The 21,684-nt window shown below is 41.7% G+C and overlaps 1 protein-coding gene across 9 annotated transcripts in view; it reads left to right on the forward strand.

The window, feature by feature from the left end:
* The window catches only part of LOC140791232 (uncharacterized), a 30,975-nt gene that overhangs the window by 3,120 nt on the left and 6,171 nt on the right, over positions 1-21,684 (forward strand). For all 9 annotated transcript variants that reach the window (XR_012109541.1, XR_012109542.1, XR_012109543.1 and 6 more), the window contains exons 4-5: positions 11,139-11,185; positions 16,908-16,965. Coding sequence is in view for 6 of the 9 variants with exons in the window: in XM_073141667.1 (XP_072997768.1) it covers positions 11,139-11,185; positions 16,908-16,965 (105 nt within the window). In the remaining 3 variants the exon portion in view is untranslated. The remainder of the gene's footprint in view (positions 1-11,138; positions 11,186-16,907; positions 16,966-21,684) is intronic.

A 21,684-nucleotide genomic window follows, 5' to 3' on the forward strand; every position in this document is an offset into this window, starting at 1 on the left:
ATTTCCAATTGCTTTGATCTGATTTTTTGAGTGTCTCACACCATTATGGAGCATTGACTTACTGATGTTAGTTTCCTTCATAGTCTTTCATGTTCTCCATGTTAAGACTAACAAATTTGAGGCAAAACAATATGTTGGCAGGAACCTCAAAGTTTTTAAGAATCTATTCATTGTAAAGAACTGCATGTGCCTAAGTGTTTCCTTCATGGGAGATTTAAATGTTGGAACACTTCAACTAGATCGCTATTTAAAGGATTAGTTGTAGGCTCTATTTTTTGTTTAGAAAATAAAGAAGTTGTAAGTAGGGACTGGGAGAAAACGTTGGGTGACAAATAACTAACATTTTTGATTTGTTGAGAGATGTATTTAAGGTGATATTACTCGATTGTCATACGCCTTAGTTTTTCTATCAATGTTAAAATTAGAAATTTTTTATCAGGTGGATGTGTCATAAGTGGCGGTGGGGGAGAAATGGTGAGCTCGGTTTGGTGGAGTATTGCGAGCTAGTAGTGAGCTACAGTGGAGCGGAAATGGTGGGTTCGTGATGCAAAACGTAGTGGAGGAAAATGAAACAGAGAAAGAAGAAGGGAAGGAATGGGGTTTCACACCTCCACCCTAAGAAAAGGTTTCACACCAAAATCCTCGAGAGAACAAATCACATAAACTTTCATTGAGTGCCAAAGAAAATATAACGGGTCTATATATAGACATACAATGGAATTAAGCAAGAAACACCCTACATAGGAAATAAATAAAAGACACCCTAAATAAATAAAAATTAGAACCAAATCTCTATAGGAGGGATCATCAACTGTCGGCGCCTCCTGCGCTGGTACACACGCCATCGCGTTCTATCAGTGATGTCCGCATCATTCTCCCCGGGTGGGAGAGAAGTCGACTCCGTCGAGTGTGCTGCTCTGCTGCTCTCATACTGCTCTAAGGTATCAGGGTGATGCACCTCCAAATCGTGACGATTAAGCCACGTGTCATCAGATGTAGGTCGTCATTTCCAACGTACTAGATACCGTTGGGATCCACCTTCTCTAGTTGAAATAATTTCATCATCTAAAATTTTATCAATTTCGTCTGTTTGTGTTAGGTGGAATATTGGGAAGTGGAGGTAAAGAGGGTCTCTCATAAAAATGAGGCTCATAGGTAGGCTCGGTATCTAGTGGGTTATACGGAGTAAAATCTGGACCTTTATAACCTACTAGATCCTCAATATTAAAAGTAGAACTGATGCCAAAATCACTAGGGAGATCTAGAACATAAGCATTATCATTAATTTTCTTGAGAATTTTAAAAGGTCCGGCACATCGTGCATGCAACTTTTTGACAGTTCCGGGTGGAAACCGTTCCGGACGTATCCGGACCATCACAAAGTCTCCAACATTAAATTCTTTGAATCTCCTTAGATCAGCTCGAATTTTATAATTAGTATTACTGAGCAATTCTCATTCGATTTCTTTATGCAAGTCATGAATATGTGATGCAAATGCAGATGCAGACTCAGACAACCTATGATAATGGGACATAGGAATGAGATCTATAGGTTGTCTAGGTTTATAACCATATACTACCTCAGTTGGACTCAGACCTATGGATCTATTAACAGAATTATTGTATGCAAATTCAGCAGTGGCTTCAAAAGGAATCGATTCGCTAGGCTCATTCAGAATTTTTCGAGCCGCAAGAATCAGAATAGGAGTTCCTTTACTCATCTCACGTTCAATGCCTCTCGCACTAATCAAACTGACTTTATTATCGGAGTGGATGGGATCAGACTTCTTTTCCATCTTATCACCTCTAGGCTGCGATGGAAGAATCTTGATTTTCTTACCCTCATGTTCAAACATGCAGATATTTGAACGGCCATAAATATGCACATCATTATCAAATAGCCAAGGCCTTCCAAGGGATAATTTGACCCACATCCATGGTCAATACATCGCACCAGATTTTATCCTTATAAGTCGTGAATTCAATTGGAACCAAACAATGCTCTTTTATTTCCAGCGTGGTTGAATTAATCCACGAAACCTTGTAAGGATTAGGATGGGAAATCTCTCTCAGATTTAGTTTTGAAATAATGGTGGAGGACACGGCATTTATACAGCTGCCACTATCCACAATTACTTTACAATTTTTACCTCCAATTTTCGTGAATGTGTGGAAAATGGAGTTGCGCCTCCAATCATCATTGACTTTAGGTTGAGAGAGGGCACATCTAACAACATGTAACCTTATGGAGTCTATGTGCCTCAGGCATCCTAGGGTATTTTCTTCCTCTTCATTTTCAAAATCTCCTTCTTCACCGTCTACATGGTGAACATATCCATCAAATTCTTGCTCGAAGTCTTCTTCGAAGGGTTCCTCAATTAAACTTATTTTATACGGGCTCGCACAATTTGCAGCAACATGTCCATAGCCTTGACACTTATAGCATTTGGCCCGAGGATTAATCTTAGAAAAGTCTTTCTCAATGTTTTTACCTTTGTATTCCACCTTGGATTGTGAAGGGCTAGGGGTAGATCGATTAAAAGATTGGCTAGTAGATTTGGCTTGATGAGGACCTGTGGAGGATTTATGAATTTGAGGTCTTGTTTCATAATTTCTTGGGATGTGGTTAGGTCTAGACTCATCTAAGTCTTGAACTAAGCTGTAGGCCCTTTCCAAAGTATCAACATTACGAGCAAAAAGTTCACTCCTAAATTCTTCACGTAGGCCAGCCCTAAATCTGGACAAGATTTGCATAGGGGTTTCTGATTCGATCACGCTACACCGAACAAGCAATTCATCAAAGGCCGCAACGTAATCCTTAGCGGACTTACTCCCTTGGGTAAGTCGGTTCCATCTGTCTAAAAGCTTAGGGTAATAGGAAGGTGGGAGGTATTTACGTTTTAGTTCATTTTTCATGTCAACCCAAATTTCAATTGGAAGCTCACCCCTAGTCTCACGAAGAGTCTCAACGTTGGTCCAGTATTGATTTGCTTTCCCAATCAATTTCATGGCAGCAAACCTGACTTTACGGATTTCCGACATATCATACCATTTAAAGTAACGGTCCATGTCTTTGATCCAGTCCAAGAAGTGTTGCGGATCTAGACGACCATCAAACATCGGAGCATCAATTTTAATGCTTTGAAGGTACCGTTCATCAGGATCTCGCTCATTCCCTTGAAAATGTTGACGAGGTAAAGGAGTGGGAGATTCACCACGTTCAAGGTCAGGGCGGTGATCATTTTGAAGAGCGGTGTGCTCACGGGGTCTTTCTACCCTATATAGTCGTTCATCGGTCACCCGTTGATACCCAAGCAAAGTATCTTGAGTATCTCTGACTTGTTGAGCTAAGGTACCTAGTTGTCCCATAATGTCGTCGAGCTTTTTACTAAGTTCGGGATCCATACTGCTACTGCTGGACTCACTAGAATCACTGAGGAGATAAGCCTTACCTCTACGTGTTGGCATACACTAATATGCAATGAATGAGTTATGTATTGCTTTATATATTTTATTTATATATATATATCCTTTTTTTATTTTTTTATTTTTTTATTTTTTTTATCTTTTTAATTTTATGCTTGCTAATTTAAATAAAATTAAATAATGTTCTAACCTAATAGAATGCAGACGTCTCCTATATTTAATCTAAATACAAATGTCTTAATCTAAATGATATGAGATGATATGCTATGCAATCAAGAAAATCTTAAAGATGAATACTTAATTGAATTTAGATTTTCTGTTAAATCTTAAAAATGAATATTTAATTGAATTTAGATTTTCTGTTCAGGGGATTCAAAGACTAATGTCAAGACTTAATGGTTTTTAAACAAAAGTCACATTTAATAAATGCCAAACCCTTTAAATTTCTTTCCAAAAATTAACATAATACTACTATTCTATTTGGCACAGTTCATCTCTTAATATCAGGACTAAAGCATATAAGGTTTCTATGTAGTCTCTCCCTCACTATATGTGGACAGCAGGAATTGATAACAGTTTAGAGATGATACTAGAAAAAAAATGACCCAAAAATATTTAATACATTGAAAAGAGCACGTACATGATCATGCGGTAGCGATTCCTCTATGACAACAAATTCTTATTGTTCCTCGTCGACGGTAATTTCTTTGCTCGTTGTACGCCGGATTTCTTGACGTTCCGGTGTTCGTGGAGCGATTGGTCGTGCGAAGAACAAATGTGGAGCGGCGTAGAACCCGGGAGGAGGGGTGTCCATAAACTAGGATCCTTCGCTCTGATACCAAAAATGATGCAAAACGTAGTGGAGGAAAATGAAACAGAGAAAGAAGAAGGGAAGGAATGGGGTTTCACACCTCCACCCTAAGAAAAGGTTTCACACCAAAATCCTCGAGAGAACAAATCACATAAACTTTCATTGAGTGCCAAAGGAAATATAATGGGTCTATATATAGACCTACAATGGAATTAAGCAAAAAACACCCTACATAGGAAATAAACAAAAGACACCCTAAATAAATAAAAATTAGAACCAAATCTCTATAGGAGGGATCATCAACTGTCGGCGCCTCCTGCGCTGGTACACACGCCATCGCGTTCTATCAGTGATGTCCGCATCAGTTCGGTTGCTGCGATGGAGTGTTGTGGGCTGATGGTAAATTGGTGGTGAGCTGCGGTTGGAGGTGGAGCGGGATTTGGTGGCTGATGATGAGCTGTGGTTGGAGGTGGAGGGCGACTGGTGATGGGCTACAAGGGAAAGGGCTGCGGTGGAGTGTAAGGGGAGGAGCAGAAGGAGCTGAGGCGAGAGGGAGAGAGGTTGAAGAAGGGAAGTATATTGTGGTTGAAGAGAGAGTGCTAATGAGGGTGATGGAGAAGAAGACGAAAGTTGGAGGGGAGGAGTGGTTCAGCTGGTGGTGGCCTCGGTAAGAGTGTCGCCAGCTATGGATGAACTAAGTGAAAGAGAAGAATTAGGGTAAATGTTCATTGATGCATTTGAGGTGCTCACCACATCTCCTATATAGTGGCTATCCAAGCTAAGGTGACTTGTCTTCCAAGTAAACCTAGACTAGACTCAACTTGACTCAACCAACTAGATATGAGCTGGTTTACAACAATCCACCATGCTTCCATCAGGCAAGCGCTCAGCTATCTCAAACTCAAACTCCCACGTAGCGTCATCGGAGTGTCGACCCAACTACTCCACTAGAACCTCCGTCTATAGTCTCCTATCTCTACGTTGTCGTCTCCTGGCCAAGATCCTCACCAGCTCCACTAGGTGTGTCTCCTCCATCGGGTCGGGTATGTCCACGTCTACGATTTGGCCATCTTAACTCGAGCTTTCAAGACTAAAACATGGAACACCAGATGGACGCGAGATTCCTCTGACAACGCCAATCTGTATGCTATTAGACCTAGTCACTCGAGCACTCGGAACGGCCCAAAGTATTGGTGTGCTACTTTTTGGTTGCACACTGGTCTCAAAGTCATCTGTCGATATGGTTGAATAAGCACGCACTAGATCACTGATCGCAAACTCCTACTCACGATGCTTGTGATCGTAGATCTGTTTCATGCTGTTCTGTGCCTCCGCCATGTGGGTCCTCAGCCTTCTCAAGGTGGCATCTCTACCCGTCAGCTCGAGTTCTATCTCCGTCCATGCTGAAAATGCTACGAGATCATAGATCCGCAAAATCGGTAGTGGTCTACCATACACTGCCTCAAAGGGGGTCATCTAGATGCTAGTGTGAAAGGCAATGTTGTAGGACCATTCTACCCAAGACAGATAATCGAGCTACATATTAGGGTGCTCTTTCACAAAGCAACGAAGGTACTGCTTGATGCCTTGATTCACCATCTCATTTTGGCAATCAGTCTGCGGGTGGTAGGATAAACCGAGATCTAACCGGTTCCCCTGCAGCATGAAGTACTTCATCCAAAAGTCACTGATGAAGACCCGATCTTTGTCTGGTAATATAAAAGCGACATGCCATGGAGCATGTCGACGTCGCGTACAAACACCTTTGCTATGGTCTTCACTAAAAATGGGTGCTCCAGGGTTGAGAAGTGGGCATACTTGCTCAGTTTTTCTACCACCACAAATATGACAAGGTACCCCTGCACTACTGGTAGCCCCTCGATGAAATTCATGGAGATGTCCTCCTAAACCCACTCCGGAATCTATAAAGGTTGTAATAATCCTGCCGATCTGAGGTAGTCAGGCTTTGCCCACTGGCACACCTCATACGCCGTCACGTACTCTATCACCGCCTTCTTCATTCCGGCCACATATAGCCTTGCGAAAGCCGTTTGTAGGTCCTCAATGTGTCCTTATGCTCGACCTTTGGAGTGGAATGGACGTGGTCCTTGAGTGGAGTGTGTAAACCATCGTCCGCAAGACACTGGATGTGCCTTTTGTCCAATAGTAGTCGTCTGCGGCTCTCGAGGTCGGGGTGGCTCGTTGGGTCGTCCGCCAACTCCTGCATGAGCCTCAACATTTCAGGGTCAGATGTACCTACTCTTTGGTGGTCCTCGAGAAATGGAGAACTCGACATCGATATGGCCGCCAACTCTGCTAGTGCAGGCTGTCAGGATAGTGCATCCGCTGTCTTGTTCTCTGCCCTTTTTTTGTACCGTAGATCGTAATCATACCCCAATAGTTTCGTGACCCATCTCTGTTGTGCTGGAGTATGTATACGTTGACTCATAAAAAAAGAAAGGCTTTGTTGATTTGTTCAAATCACGAACCGTCGTCCAATTAGATAGGGCTGCCATTTGGTCACCGCATATAGACTGGCTAGCATCTCGCGCTCGTAAGTGAACATCTGCTGTGACCTCCCGGACAAGGCGTTGTTGAGATAAGCTATAGACCTCCTCTTTTGCATAAGGACAGCGTCGATCCCGCCCCGGAGGTAGCACACTCAACCACAAACTGCTGTGTGAAATCCGACAATGTTAGTTCATGGGTGGTGGTTATATTGGCCTTCAGCTCCTCGAAAGCTCGGGTCACCTCGTTAGTCCACTCGAAGGTGTCCTTCCTCAGCAATGATGTGAGTGGGGCTGCTATCTTGTTGTCAGCTGCCACCCTTTCGATTAAAATGATATAGCCGAGATACTCCACCGTGCGCTCTCTCCACAGGCACTTGCTCTGCTTCACCTTTATGGAATGCTTGGCTAACATGATCAATACGGTTCGCAAGTGCTTCATATGGTCCGACCAAATCCTATTGTACATAAGAATGTCATCAAGGAACAATAACACATACCGTTGGAGGAGTGATCAGAATGTCATTTATTAGGCCTTGGAATGTTGTCGGTGCTCGTCAATCCGAAATGGCATGACTCAAAACTCGTATGTGCTTGTCATAAGTCTGAAATACTGTCTTATGAACATCTTCCGCCCAAACTTGAATCTGATGGTACCCTGCGCGGAGATCAAGCATGCTGAAGTAGAATACCCTCGTCAGCTCATCCAGCAGCTCCTCAATAATCGGTATGGCGTACCAACCCTTGATGGTGATGGCGTTTAGTGCATGATAGTCTATGCAAAAATGCCAACTCTCATCCTTCATCCTCACTTGTAGGACCGACAAAGAATACGCGCTCCGGCTCGGCTGGAAGATGCCTTACTCCAACATCTTGGTAACCAGCTTCGAGATCTCCTTTTGCACATGTGGTTATTGGTAGGGCTGAACATTAGTCGGTTTGGCCCCTGACACAATCTCAATCCGATGGTCAGCATGCCTGGAAGGAGGTAGCCTCTTCGGGGCCTCAAACAGTCCAAAAAAGTCAATAACTGAACCAAATTAGTGGGTTTACTTGAGCTTGGAGCGAGCTCAGGTATACTCGGGGCTAGCTGTAGGAAATAGGAGAGCTCTTCGGCACTCGGTACACAAATCAATGGCTGCAACGTAGGGTGCGACTAAGTTCGAGCTCTATCCAATCTCACGATGCGTTCGTCCCTCCGAGAGGTAAGCTGCGTGTATGAGAAGTCAAACGTGATTAGGCCAAGACTCTGGATCTACTGTGTACCCAAGATCGCGTCTGCCCCACGGAATGCTAAGGGGGTACATGTCCACTATGAAGTTGTGGCCTTGCACCCTTAAGGAGACCCTTGGCATATGCTCTCCACTCGAAACTTCGAGCCGTCCCCGATGGTCACCTCAAAGCCGATGGTAGGCTCGGCCTCCAACCCAATCCTCTGCACGAGCCGCTCGTCCAAGAAGTTATGAGTACTCTCGATGTAGATGAGTATGTGTATACTGTGCTTCTTGACCACCCCGTCCACCCGTAGGATATTTGGGGTGCTCATCCCTGAGTAAGCATGCATGGAGATCTCGGCAGGAACATCCTCATCGAGGTCCTCGTCCACAGTCTCTACTATATCCTCTATGGCCACGCCATCTTCTATCACCTCCTCGCCCCCATCATCAGGGCTGTCAATTAGCATCACGCTCCCGGTGACTCTGGCGCAATGGTGGCCCCGATTAAACCTCTTGTCACACTGGAAACATAACCCCTTAGTCCGTCGCTCCACCTGCACAGGTGTAAGAGTGCAGACTACGGGTCGTGCCCCTCCTCCTCCAGGACTGGCGACTGGTCTAGGTGATGCCCTCGTGCCAAAGTGGGGAAGATGTATCCCTCGAAGTAGCTATCGGGTCGACGGCTGCACCCGATGCATGAGGGGTAATCCTGCTGTCCCGGCTAGTTTATGAAGTCCTCAAATCACTTCTCAAGGCCGCGTGCTTCTGCTCTATCCGAGTGGCATCATCGAAGGTTTCGCTCAAGGTCCAAGGCCGCAAGGAAAGGACGTCAGCCTTGACCTCCTCTCGCAGCCCCCAGATGAATATATTGATCAACAACTGCTACGACCAAAGAGGTTGGCACCAACTACTCATACGCTCAAAGTCCTTTTGGTATGCGGCCACGAATATCCGTTGAACCTATTTGGAGAGTGTAGTGTGATAGTCCTCGAAGATGGAGGTTCCAAACCTTTTTGAGAGTCCTTCGATGAACTCGGACCATGTCCCGAACAGTTGGCGGGCGCTCACTGACTAGCACCAATGTTAGGCAGCCCCCTCCAAATGGAAACTCGCCAACAACACCTTGACGTCCTTCGTTGTGCCCTGGTACTCAAAAAACTGCTTAGCTTGTACAATCTTACAAGTTACTTGCTTGAAATTTTGAGAAGTCGAGCCGTGTGGTGCGCCCGCAAATGCCATTGTCGCAGTTAGGGTCATACGCCATTTCCGATCCGACCATAGGTGGATGAAGGATTTGCACCCCCGGGGTACGCCGCCTTCGATCATCCCTATCGTGATGCAACCTGGAGTCCTCTTGTTTCAATCAAGGGTTTGCCACCGCATTTGCCTTCGGGGTACGCCGCCTCCGATCATCCCTTTCTTGGTTCCAACCATGTTTGTAATCTATCCTCTCTCCATCCGGTCCATAGGTAGCTTGTGGAGGAGGTGAAGGGCCCCTCGGCCTCACGACAGCAGTCCAAGTTAAAGCTGGCTAAGGTGGGAGACCGATGGCCGGCTCTGTCGCGTGCGTTCGCTCGCGAGGGGGCTATGGGTAGGCCCGATGCCTTCCCTTGCTGTGGGGGACGTGAATGGAAGTCTCAGGCCAGGGGGCTATAGTAGCAGCAGCTCGCCGTAGCCGATGGCTGCCCATGCTAGTGTCAGCTTCGACGAGAAGCCATCTGGATTGAACGGCGGCAGTTGCAGGACCTGCGGTCTATCGAATCCTTGGCTTGACTCACCCTCCGCCAAATTGTGGGTGGCAAGATGCTGAGCTCTCGTGCTAGGTGGGTGAGGGAGGAGGGGGCTTGTGGATGGCCGAGCCACCCAAGGTGCTACTGGTGATAGCGGCTGTTCCAACGGCCAGCGTTGGTCTTGTAGCTGGCTATCGAGAACCAAGGACCTTAGATTTGCCCTCAAGTCTCTCATCTCTTCTTGAGATTTTTCTTGCAGATCAAGCAACCTTTGGAGAAGGGTAGCGAGAGATTCCGGTGGCGGGGCTCCTCCTGCTGGCGGTGTGCTTGGCGCAATCAAGAAGGCTTCTGCTTCTATCGGAACAGCTATGTTGGTGGTGGTCGGGGGCTCTCCGTCCGTTGGCACCTTGGCAGCGGCCCTTCTACTCATCGTGGCTCGCCTGGTGGTCATGGCCGAGGATGGATTTGCTCTGATACCACTGTCGTAAGAAATGGTGAGCTCGATTCGGTGGAGTATCGTGAGCTAGTAGTGAGCTGCGGTGGAAGGGAAATCGTGGGTTTAGTTGCTGCAATGGAGTGTTGTGGGCTGATGGTGAACTGGTGTTGAGCTATGGTTAGAGGTGGTGCACAATTTGGTGGTTGATGGTGAGCTGCGATTGGAGATGGCGGGTGACTGGTGATGGGCTACAAGGGAAAGGGCTGCGGTGGAGTGTGATAGGAGTACAAGAAGCTAAGGCGAAAGGGAGAGAGGTTGAAGAAGGGAAGTGTGTTGCGGTTGAAGAGAGCTAATGAGGGTAAGGGAGAAGAAGTCGAAAGTTGGAGGGGAGGAGTGGTTCAGCTGGTGGTAGCCTCGGTAAGAGTGCCGCCGACTGTGGAGGGACTAAGAGAGAGAGAGAGAGAGAGAGAGAGAGAGAGAGAGAGAGAGAGAGGAATTAGGGTAAATGTTCATTGATGCATTTGGGGTGCTCACAACATCTCATATATAGTGGCTATCTAAGCTTATGTGATTTGCCCTCCAAGTAAACCTAGCCCAACTAGTCCAACCCACCAAGTAAGTACATGATTCGACTCGACCAACCAGATCTTAGCTGGTTCACAACAGGATGACCTACTCAAAGTACTCTATTGTCAAATGCCTAGTTTGACGCTAACATCTGATGCTTTACATGACATTTTGAATATCTTTATGTGAATTTATTACTTCTTGGAACTGGAAAACTTGACTGTAGGCATCTCACACTCATAACAGCTCCCAAGTAGTTTCCCAAAAAAATGAATATTAAAGTTACTTCTTAAATTGTTTAGTGAAATTGTTGTGCTCATAATACTTTTGATGCCTACTTTAGATGTTTCCTGAGTACTTTTATTATCAATATCTTTTCGCGCTATTCAGCAACTTCTCTCCCTCTCTACTTATTTATTTTTTATCATTATTAATTTTTTGCAGATATGCATATATTTGAGTGTAGGCCATTAACAGATCCTCTGCACCTGGTAATCTTCAAATAGATCTGATATTAAGATATTTAAAAATAAAGTGTCTTTATGATGTGGTTTTACAAAAATTCGATAATTTATTTCCAGATTTGTCGCTTTCTGATCTCAATATCTTAATCTACACTTGTAATATTCTGTCACTCACTTTATCGTGCTTTTTATATTTTAACATGTATAGTGCTATACTGCTACACAACTTTGTGGAAAGATTGTTTTCCATTATATTCGTTATCGATGTTTCTTCTTGTTATTGATATTAAGATTTCTCTACTAAGTTCATCAACTATATAATGATTGGTTATATCTCAATAGAATAGCAGTATGAAATATGCCAAAGACGTGACATTAGATTAGCATTGATAAATTGGTATGCAAGTTAGGATCACAATGAAATTTTAGAATAGTTGGCTAAAAAGTGATGGCAAATAGATTGGTGTGCAATTTACTGTTTGGGCTGAAGCCTGTAATGTAGCAGGGAAAATTAGAAGTGATAATGAACTACAGAGTTGGCTAAGATGCTTTCCTTGGCTGAGGTTCGGATTCTCCATAGAGTTTAGAGAGGTAGTTCAAAAATGATTGTCATTATATTTAGCAAGAAAGTGTGGTTGTTTGAGCAAGTGGATAGTCTTTATGGGCTGTGTTCAAGATATACCAAGGTTCATTTCTTGTGTAGAACTTGTAATAAAAGGGTGAGTTGAAATTGTAATGCGCACGTATATTGCAGGTAGGGGGTGGAATCAATGCAGCATTGATCTTGTTAAACGTTAGCTACCTTTGATGGATTCCTTTTCGGTGCTGGATCAAAGATCAACTCTGATTCGATTCGGGTATTCAATCCCGCCGCTGAGATGCTCAGTTGACTCCTTAACCCCCTTTTGACTCCCTTCAACGAAACCGGTCTTTCTTTCTCTTGCTGCTCTGTTGATTTGAATACACGTCAATTCGATAGCCCCACTCTTTCGTTGGAAATTGCCTGCCAGATCGACCAGTTGCCCAACCAGATGATGATGTTTGCTGGTTGGTAGTGAGTTAGAAAGAACAAAGCTAATTATATATAATCACATGCAGTGATGGCCGTGCCACCATCGGCACGGCACGTGCACGTGTTGGTCGGTACGGGGCGTGTCGAGCGGCTCGCCTCGGCACGCCCCTCCTTGTGCTATTGGCACGCCCCTTATAATGTTTTTAATAATTTTTTTAGGATATTTAGAGATGTTTTCGGGTCTTTGGTATGTCAATCTTTGAATTTTTTTGTCTAAATATATGTATTAAAATTTAAAATCTACATTACAATATTTTATCTTTAGATTATTTTTGTAAATAACCTATTTTATTAAAGATAAAACAATAGTTGAATATAAATATTATTCAACACATAATATGATTGAATACATTCATTAAAATTAATATTAATGATTAAACACTTCATAATATGATTGAATACTCCATAATATAATTGAACACATAATAACATTCAATATATAATTAATAATAGTTCAATAATTAAAACTAATATCTAGTTGAACGTAGAATGACGAGGAGGATCAAAGACTTCATTTGCAAGCACAAGAATAATACGGGAATATTGCGTTAAATACTGTCGATATTCTTTAAAACTTATCCACTGATAATATTGCTCGTTATAACGTCTCACATAGTCTTCATAGAAATAAGAATTTTATAATTTTTTGATGATATGATATGGATATTGAATATATACGGGAACGACCGGCACAGGCACAAGCACACCATAAGCATATGCAGATTGTGGATATAGAGTATAATAAGGGTGTTGTGGCTTTGGTGGGTGATTAATATGATGGTAATAATGATGAATTCATATTATCCTGTGGGCGCATTTCTCCTGATGTCCCGCTACTTATAGACTCAAGTCCTTCTCTCATCTGATTATAATCATATTGAGCTTGAGATGGTTCATTTCTTTTTTTTTGTCTCTGATAAATTTGGTTTTGTGGTTGTCTAGGTATAGCAAATGAATTGTCATTCCAATTTTAAAAAATGATAAATGACAAAAGTTAATTGATGAAAATAAGAAAAAGTAAAAAAAAAAGGGTTCTACATGTCATATCATATTTGTTAAGAAAATAAGTAAAGTTAATTTGATAAAGATTGATAGAAACAGAAAAAAAAATCTCTATATTGGCACATGACCAGCACGGCAAGTGCACGACCGGCACGACCATCCTTGATCACATGATAACTTTAGTGCCACTAGATAAAGTGCCGTGCCTCTACTAGCACGGCAAATGCCGACCGACACGACCATCCTTGATCACATGACAGCTAATTCAGTATGTTATATAAGTTTGTTTTTAGAATTGTCTTTTTATATCTTAAGGGTGGCTTAAAAAGCGATATATATGATTCCCTCGGAAAAAATGAGGTTTGTGCAAGAAGATATTTAAAGTTTTAAATGATAGAAAGAAAGTGTGGCTTTTATCTGGAAGTAAGTTTAGTCACTTGGTTGATTACTTCGATTTATAGCAGTTATGATGTAGCCTTGTTGACCTGGAGGTTATCATGTGCCGTCTGATGTAGACCTAGTATACATCTGATCTTTGTCAAGAATCAAGCTATATTTTACTGCTTAAAGTTAATCTGGAGGGTTTAGAGTGGAATATAAGAACCATAGTCCACCCTTAGTCACTTGACGAGGATAGATCCAGGCTTGAACTAATGGCTCCATCAATGTCTCTACTCAATGGAGAAACATTTCCCTGTTCACTAAGTGTTTGACAAGTGAGAAACTTCCAAATCGCCCACAAGATATTTGATAGATTGCCATCTCTTCCAATGGTGTCTCATGTTTTGGTCGATCATGAGAGTTTGTCCTTGATTGGCTTTCTACTTATTACTCAGAATGATTGGATCACATGGGCCTCTTTTATCGAGATAGGAGCAAAGTCTCCTCGGGCACATTAATGGCATCTCTACGAGATGTGCTGTCACTATCCGAATTGGGAATCATGACCGGCCATGTACTCCAATAAACTTGAGATACATAAAGTCTTAAAAAATAATTTTTTTAAAATCCACAATAATAAGAAATTCAATTTTTACTACTAACTCTAAATTAATAAAATTCCAAAGGTAATAAAATAAACTAAAGTACAATTGAACATGGAAGGTTAAATTCTAAGTGGAGGTAAAGTTCTGATACATTGCTCTTAGTCGCTATGCTGGCCAATACCTGTAATGTTAGGAGGAATTCCATGAGCCAATAACTATAGTTTAGTGACTGGAATCCACTAAAATATTTTTTTATAAGCATGATTTTAAAATAAATCTAAGATTTATTGATATATAGTAAACATATAACACTAAGCATTCTCATATCAATAATAATAATAAAGCGCAAAAAATAATAAGGTGAATCATAACTGGCAACATGCTTATTATTTTAATATGCTGAATTTTTTAATATTAAATAAATATCATATGTCTTATTTGGTTCTGTGTCTTATGAATCCACATTAACTAGAAGTCATCTCGGGATGATACTCGAGTTTTTTTCCTCTTAGCTGATTTGATTAGGACAATTAAGAGGTATCACTATATAATAAAAGCATAATGTCTTTTCTTCTAAAGTCATTAGAAGGTGTCATTATGTGATAAATATACTCTATCTCTTCTACTAACCGTTTAAAAAAATTAGAGTCATCATAAAAAATCTTTCAATCTAATTTGAGAGTGTTATATAACTTTGCTAGAATTACCTAAGAAATGTATCTTGTGATCTAAAATAGGATTGTACTCTGAACTTTTAAATAAACTTGTGTTATCACGAAAAGTCATAGTGCAATCTATGTTGATACTACTCTATGTCATATCAATCACTAGTTAAGTTTTCCACAAATTACTTATAGTCAATGTAATTGCTATTTGCATGAAAAATATTAATACACTAAGTTATATTTTTTGCACATAGATAAGATCATATTTAGTTTGCACACCGATAACACGATGATATTTCACAAAGACAACAATATATATAAAAGGCGATCAATATATGATAGTGTAAAGCACCAAAAGACGAGATGAATAAAACATGAGTGAATCTATTCACCTGAGTCTAAGTGAAATGATTGAAATAAATAATATATTTTAATCTAATCATAACCATAAGTTTTGAAATGTAAAACTAATTTAATTACTAAATTGGGCTAAATCAAGCCTAAAGAGCTGGGCTAGGTTGCAACTAGCCCGTAGCCCAGTCAATTCAATTTAGATTGGTTGGGCCAAAGGCCCAAAAACAATTAGTTTTGGGATTGGCTACAACTAGCCCATAGCACACTAAGACAATGGATTCAGATTGCTTACGCAACTCGAATTTGGATTCAAATTCAAACCCAAAAATTAAAATGAGACCTAGCTCGGGTTGAGCCTGAGCTCAATTTTTTTTCCTCAATAAGGGTTAACAGCAAGAGAGAGGAGTCACCGACAATAGTCCTGCCCATGGTCCAAATCAAGGCATCCATGTCAGCCCCGTGACCACGATGACCCAGACAAAGTGGAATAGAGTCGACCATAACGATCGATGACATAAGGAGTACTATCCGTGGCTGTTGGTCATGGTGCTCGGCTCTACCAACAAGGATACAAGATACAAATCCAGAGGTGCAAACAAAATCTTCATGATAAGGAAAACCCGTCCAAGAGAACGAATGCGATCGACAACGACGAATGCGGGCGGACGTGAGCCAAGGGACCGACGGGAGGATGTTGCATAGCACACCCTTGATCACCTTGGGAACCAATTGTTGGTATCCTCAAAACAAAGATGATGGGGCGGAGCTTCTCGCATAGGAGTGGCATCGACTCGAAGCTGTCGTCAATGCCTCCAATGACATGGGTGTTTTGTTGACTCTCCTAACTCTTCTTCATGCTAACAATGAGAATGCTAAAAATCCCGCTGAGAATACTATTTTTTTTTTTATGAAGGATGAACATATTGAAGTCAATATGTACTTATTCACGAGGAGTACCGAGCTAGCATCATTTCTCTCCATTGTCTCAACACTGAGGAGTAGATTGCCGACTTCTTTACGAAGTCTCTTCTCCTTTCGTGTTTTGAGCATTTAGTTAGCAAATTCTTGGTTTATGATCCACCTTGAGGGGGAAGGTAGGAGTGTATTAGAATTACTAGAGTTATATTTATTTATATAGATACATGATGGTTTTGTATAAATAAGTCTTAAAGCCCTCTCTTTCAAATAAATCAATACATTTTCATCGTACCCTCCCTTTTCTACCTCTCTTTGCCCTAAACCCATTCTAGGGATAGGTCTTGTATTCTTTCAATTACAATCTAGTGGAAACCAATACATATATATCATAACAATATCCAATAGATACAAACTATCCTACAGATCATGAACCCAATATATAAATGTTCTTGACAGTCTTTAGAATGCTTAGCTTAAGAAATATAGTCTCTTCTTTATACCTTTTGATTTGTAGAACCAGTATACTAATCCTCACAAGGTGTACTTATTAAATTGGGTAGCAATATGCCTAGTCACTGTGCTTTATCGTTTGCCATACAATATTATGCATAAAGGTTGTGATATCTTTATTACATTGATAAGGTACCTTCTCACTTATTTAACTTTCCAATTTCGCTAAGCTATAGTCCAAACCATAATCCTTCCTTAAAGTCTATTTACGTCTGCCCTAACCTGGATATTTTATCCTGAAGGTACGCTGTAATTCCTGTAAAAAGCCAATCAAAGCTAGTCAATATGCAGCTCATTCAGGTTTCATTCTTATATTTTGCAGAATTTTGTGAGATCATACTTCTATAGTTCTAAATCTTTTTAATTAGTTCATTTTTCTGTTCTTTTGTCCTGTCTGAACTATGTTGAATAGAAATAAGAATTTCTTCATATCCTTTATTTTTGTACTCATCTTGGTTATGCTTATTTTGTGGTCTTATTAATGTAAGGGACTGTTTGCATATATACCACTAAAAAGTCTCTTATTTGCTTATGTACCCTCCAAAGTATTTGCACATATACACATCAAAACCTATCTTATTTGCATAGATGCCCCTACCTTGATCTAAACTATTTGATGTTAAAAAGGCAAATGCTTTTTATCCTTTTTTAGCTTGTATGCTATAGTTAGCAGAAATAATAACGGTAAATCAGTCATTAAAATTATATGTGAGTGTAACTAATTTGCATTACCTATGGGTTAATTTACGGAATTTAATGGAGGATCACGGTATGGGTATCGATGCAAATAAGATAGGTTTTGAGGAGTATAGGTGCAAATTTAAACTTTAGAGGGGTGCTAAGCATATACAAGATTTTTTAGAGGCAAACATGCAAAACACCCTTAATGTAAATAGTGAACGTGAAACACCTAAACCTTCAAATACACGTGTAAACCACATGGGTAAATCTCCGCACACGGTGCATCACATGATCTGTCAGTACAAGGATTTCACAAGGCACACAACAGCACAAATTCACCATAATTAAATTCAACCATAAGAGTCCGGATACAAGTTCTACAGGCCACAACAAGCCTTCCAAATATACATCCAAAATACAATGCTAAAGTCCAAAATACATCATCAATTATAACGCCCTCGCAAGGGCTTAATACAACTAATAGACATACTGAAAAAGAAAGGCAACTACTTCTCGCTACCCGCACCTGCGTCCCTTAGCTTTGAAATAATGCCACCAAGAGGTGGTGAGCTTACAGCCCAGCGAGTAGGATCTATACCATCTAAAATAATAAAATCGCATGTGTATATGCATTGTATTCCTATATTTGCTAGCAATAACAATATGCTTGTTGAGATGGCTTAACATGAGTTACTAAATCAATGCAATCGATAAAGATTATCAGTCACTATCCTAGATCCTAACGTATCAAGATAAGTCCACACAGATATAAAGCTTGATACAATCTTTTATTCGTACACATCTCAATCATAGTGTTTACATGTTATGTATAGCAATAAAAGAGCAGTTTAGTCATCTCATGCCTACCAAAGCATTAATTATACTTATCATCGCTCACCGAGCTATTCACCACACAGGGTAAATCCATCACATAACCATCTATCATCTCATACATCGAGGGTGGAATATATACACATCTAGCGGTAATACCACCTATACGTGTATGGCGACACTACAAGTGACCGGTTGTCTATGGCCATCAGACTAAGGACCCCGATTGTAAGCCCATATCTCACTCTATCTAAATCATCACCGTCCTCAGCGGGAGAATTGGGAGCCCTCGGCTCATCAACAGACGCCCTAACCCTGCGTCGTCGGGTACCGCTAGAGTTATATCCCCGCCTCATAATCACGTTCTTCTATCATCATAATCTAGTCCTGACTATGCAGTATAACTACCTGAATGCCACACAGGCTCCCGACCTCAGGTGTAAGCCGCTAATAGTATAGTCATATAAAATACACTCTACTCTTAACCCTGGGCTGAGTGAGTAAGGGTACTGCATAGTCGAATTTGAACTGCTAATAATATGTGGAAGTGGTGCAGTGTCTATGAGTGTATAAAACATGTCATAGTCATCATGATCGTTACATTCTATATTCACAACAGATATACATATATGCAAGGGTATGTCATACAGGATACATGTAGAGCATCATCACACTAATGTTTATGCTACATTAACATTCTTATAATATCATGATGAGCAAATTATCAATAACTGCATATGTAACGATATAACATGGTATATTAAATGCATGTATTAATACTGACACTTCCTACAGTGTCATGATAGGTATAATAACTATAACTACATTATTCTAGATTTGTATAACTCTACTCGCTTGGGGGTCTCCACAGTATGTTAAATCTCATCAGCTAGCTGGCTCCTCCGGAATCCAAAAATCCCCCTCACGCGGTGTCAATCCTATTAATTCACGCAACTAAGCCATACGTAAGATTAGCGAACTAATATAATTAATTATCTTATTAGAGCATTAATGTTTGACAAATATATGAGTCAAGGGTCTCCTAGGGCGAGTCTTATGTTATCCTAAAATTCACATGATACTAAATTGTTATTACGGGGGGTCAAGCTAATTAAATCAGGTGGAAATAAATAAACGGGGTTAGGGTCCAAATGGCCCCAAATGGGCTAGGCTAGAGGTAATGGGTTAGGCTCAAACCCAACCCAATAGGCTAGAGGTAATGGGTTAGGCTCAAACCCAACCCAATAGGCAAGAGGGCCTTGGTGGGCTGGGGGGGGCCAACCACAGCCCACCAAGGTTGGATTAGTGGGCTGCAGTCTGCAGCCCACCCAACATTTGGGTTAGTGGGCTGCAGCCTGCGGCCCACCCGAGTCCAAGTCCAGGTGGGTTGTGGCCCGCAGCCCACCCGAGTCTAACAGTGGCTGCGGCCTGCAGCCCACCAACACTCATCTCCCCCGCCATCTCCTTCGAGGGAGGGAGACAGAAGGGGCGAGAAGCGAAGGCTTGGCGATGCCGGTGGCCCACGCCGCCGGCAGCCTGCCCTCAGGTCGGTGCCTCGCGACCTTCGCCCGGGAGGGAAGGGAAGAAAAGCAAGGGAAGGAAAAGAGGAGGGCGCGACTCGGCTCGACGGGCATAACCCACGCCGCGGAGGAGCCACCGCCCGTCCTCCCCGCCTACAGGGGAGCGGGAGAAGCTCACCCTGCGGCCGGGGTGGCTGACGAGGCGAGCTCCATGGCCGGCGGCCATGGAGGTCCTTCCTCCCAATCCAAAGGCTCGAAGCCCGTCCAGAAAGCCCTTTCCCCGGAGCTCTCGGACTGACGGCCGGACGCGGGGGCGTCGGCCGCCGAGGATGATGGTGAGATGGGGGGAAATTAACTACAGAATTTTAACGGGGTTGAGGCTTACCGCGATCCGCGCGCTCGGCTTTGTCGGCTCCGGCGTCGGCAACCCACGAGAGAGGTAGTGAGGTGGAGGAGAAAATTGGGGGGTTCGGGATGGCTGCGGTGAGGGGAAGGAGATAAGGGAGATGGGGAAGGCGGCGTGCACGGCAAGGGAAAGGAAGAAGAAGGAAAAGAGAGGGGGGGGGGTGGCGGCGCGCGCGTGATGCACGCGTTCGGTGCGTGCGTCAGGGGATTTTTTTTTTTTAATGGGGTGTTACAGAACGACTTTTTGAGCACCTTCCTGATTTGACTTTTGGGCATATTAATTTGTTAAAATTTCATACTGTGATCATGTGATCTAAAATCATGGCCTTCAATTTTGTGCACATATATAAACTTAATAGACAAATACTAAAGGTACATAAGCTAGTGCCACTAGATAAGTAAACATGTCTTTGAAATCGTAAATGACCCTTAATTAAAAAGGTTTTCCCACTTTCGTATTTACAGTTCCTGGAAGCTAGTAAAACTAGGTAAGATATTATAATCAGTTGCCTAATTAGTGCTAAAGATGTAATTAGTATTTTGACTATTCCTAATTAATCATGTTTTGGAGGAGTCCCACATCGGATATGCATAAAGGGAGGTGCATAAGTGTTACTCCAACTAGTTCCACAAAGGATACACATGAATGTTCACAAGATGAAGACAACTGTATAATGTGGTGACTAGTGAGTACTCCCACATCCACATCAAACAGTTGTCAACAGTTGTGAAGGCGACACTATTTATAGGTGGCATGACTGACTCAGCTAGCTTCTAGGAGGCAAGCACCAACTTAATAGGAAAAGGGAGGAGAAGAAGATGGGCTCAAGAAGAAAGAATTTAGAAGATAAATTTATATTTTCTATGAGCCATTTGCAAAAGAGATTTAGGGTGAACCTACTATATAGAAAGAGTTAGAAAAATACAAACACCAATAAAATGCTAATTTGACTATAAGCTAAAAGTTGGCGCAGTAGTAAGATCTGTTAGCTCATCCTGGAGACAAGTATAATCCCTTCATTTTTCCTCATTAGATGTTCCAAAGAAGATCTTCACTGGTTCATTCTAATAATATTACTTCTATATTATGTGATCCAAGTAGCATTCTTTTATTTCGCACTCTGAGATAGCATAATGTGGGCTAGAGATTTGTGGTTGAGCTTTTATGGCAGTGATTTTAAGGCTCAATTTACATATGGAAGTTGAATTAGGTTATTCTTTACCAAAGACGGTTTTTTGCTTGGGTATAGCAATGGTGATAATTTTTTTTGTCAAACTTGCATGTTCATGGTTATTTAATTCAAGTTTTGATAATCTTTAGGTTTCTGATATCTATATTTTGTATTTACTGAGCAAGCTTCTTTCAAGGATGATTTGGTATTTTACATTTTGACAGAATCAAGTTGATGTTGTCCTTTCTTCAAAACATATGACTGCCCGATTGAAAAGGCCATGATATTCCAGTAGTAGTGAATTGATCAAGAAGATTGCAAGCAAATGACAAATGGCATTTACTTCTATCTGGTTAACATTTCAAGATAGCTTCAATCTTCTGTTTACTTATGCAAAGATCCTTTTACCA

This window comes from Typha latifolia, chromosome 6, assembly GCF_019914945.1.
Source record: "Typha latifolia isolate L0001 chromosome 6, TyphaL0001v2, whole genome shotgun sequence".
Lineage (NCBI taxonomy): Eukaryota > Viridiplantae > Streptophyta > Magnoliopsida > Poales > Typhaceae > Typha > Typha latifolia.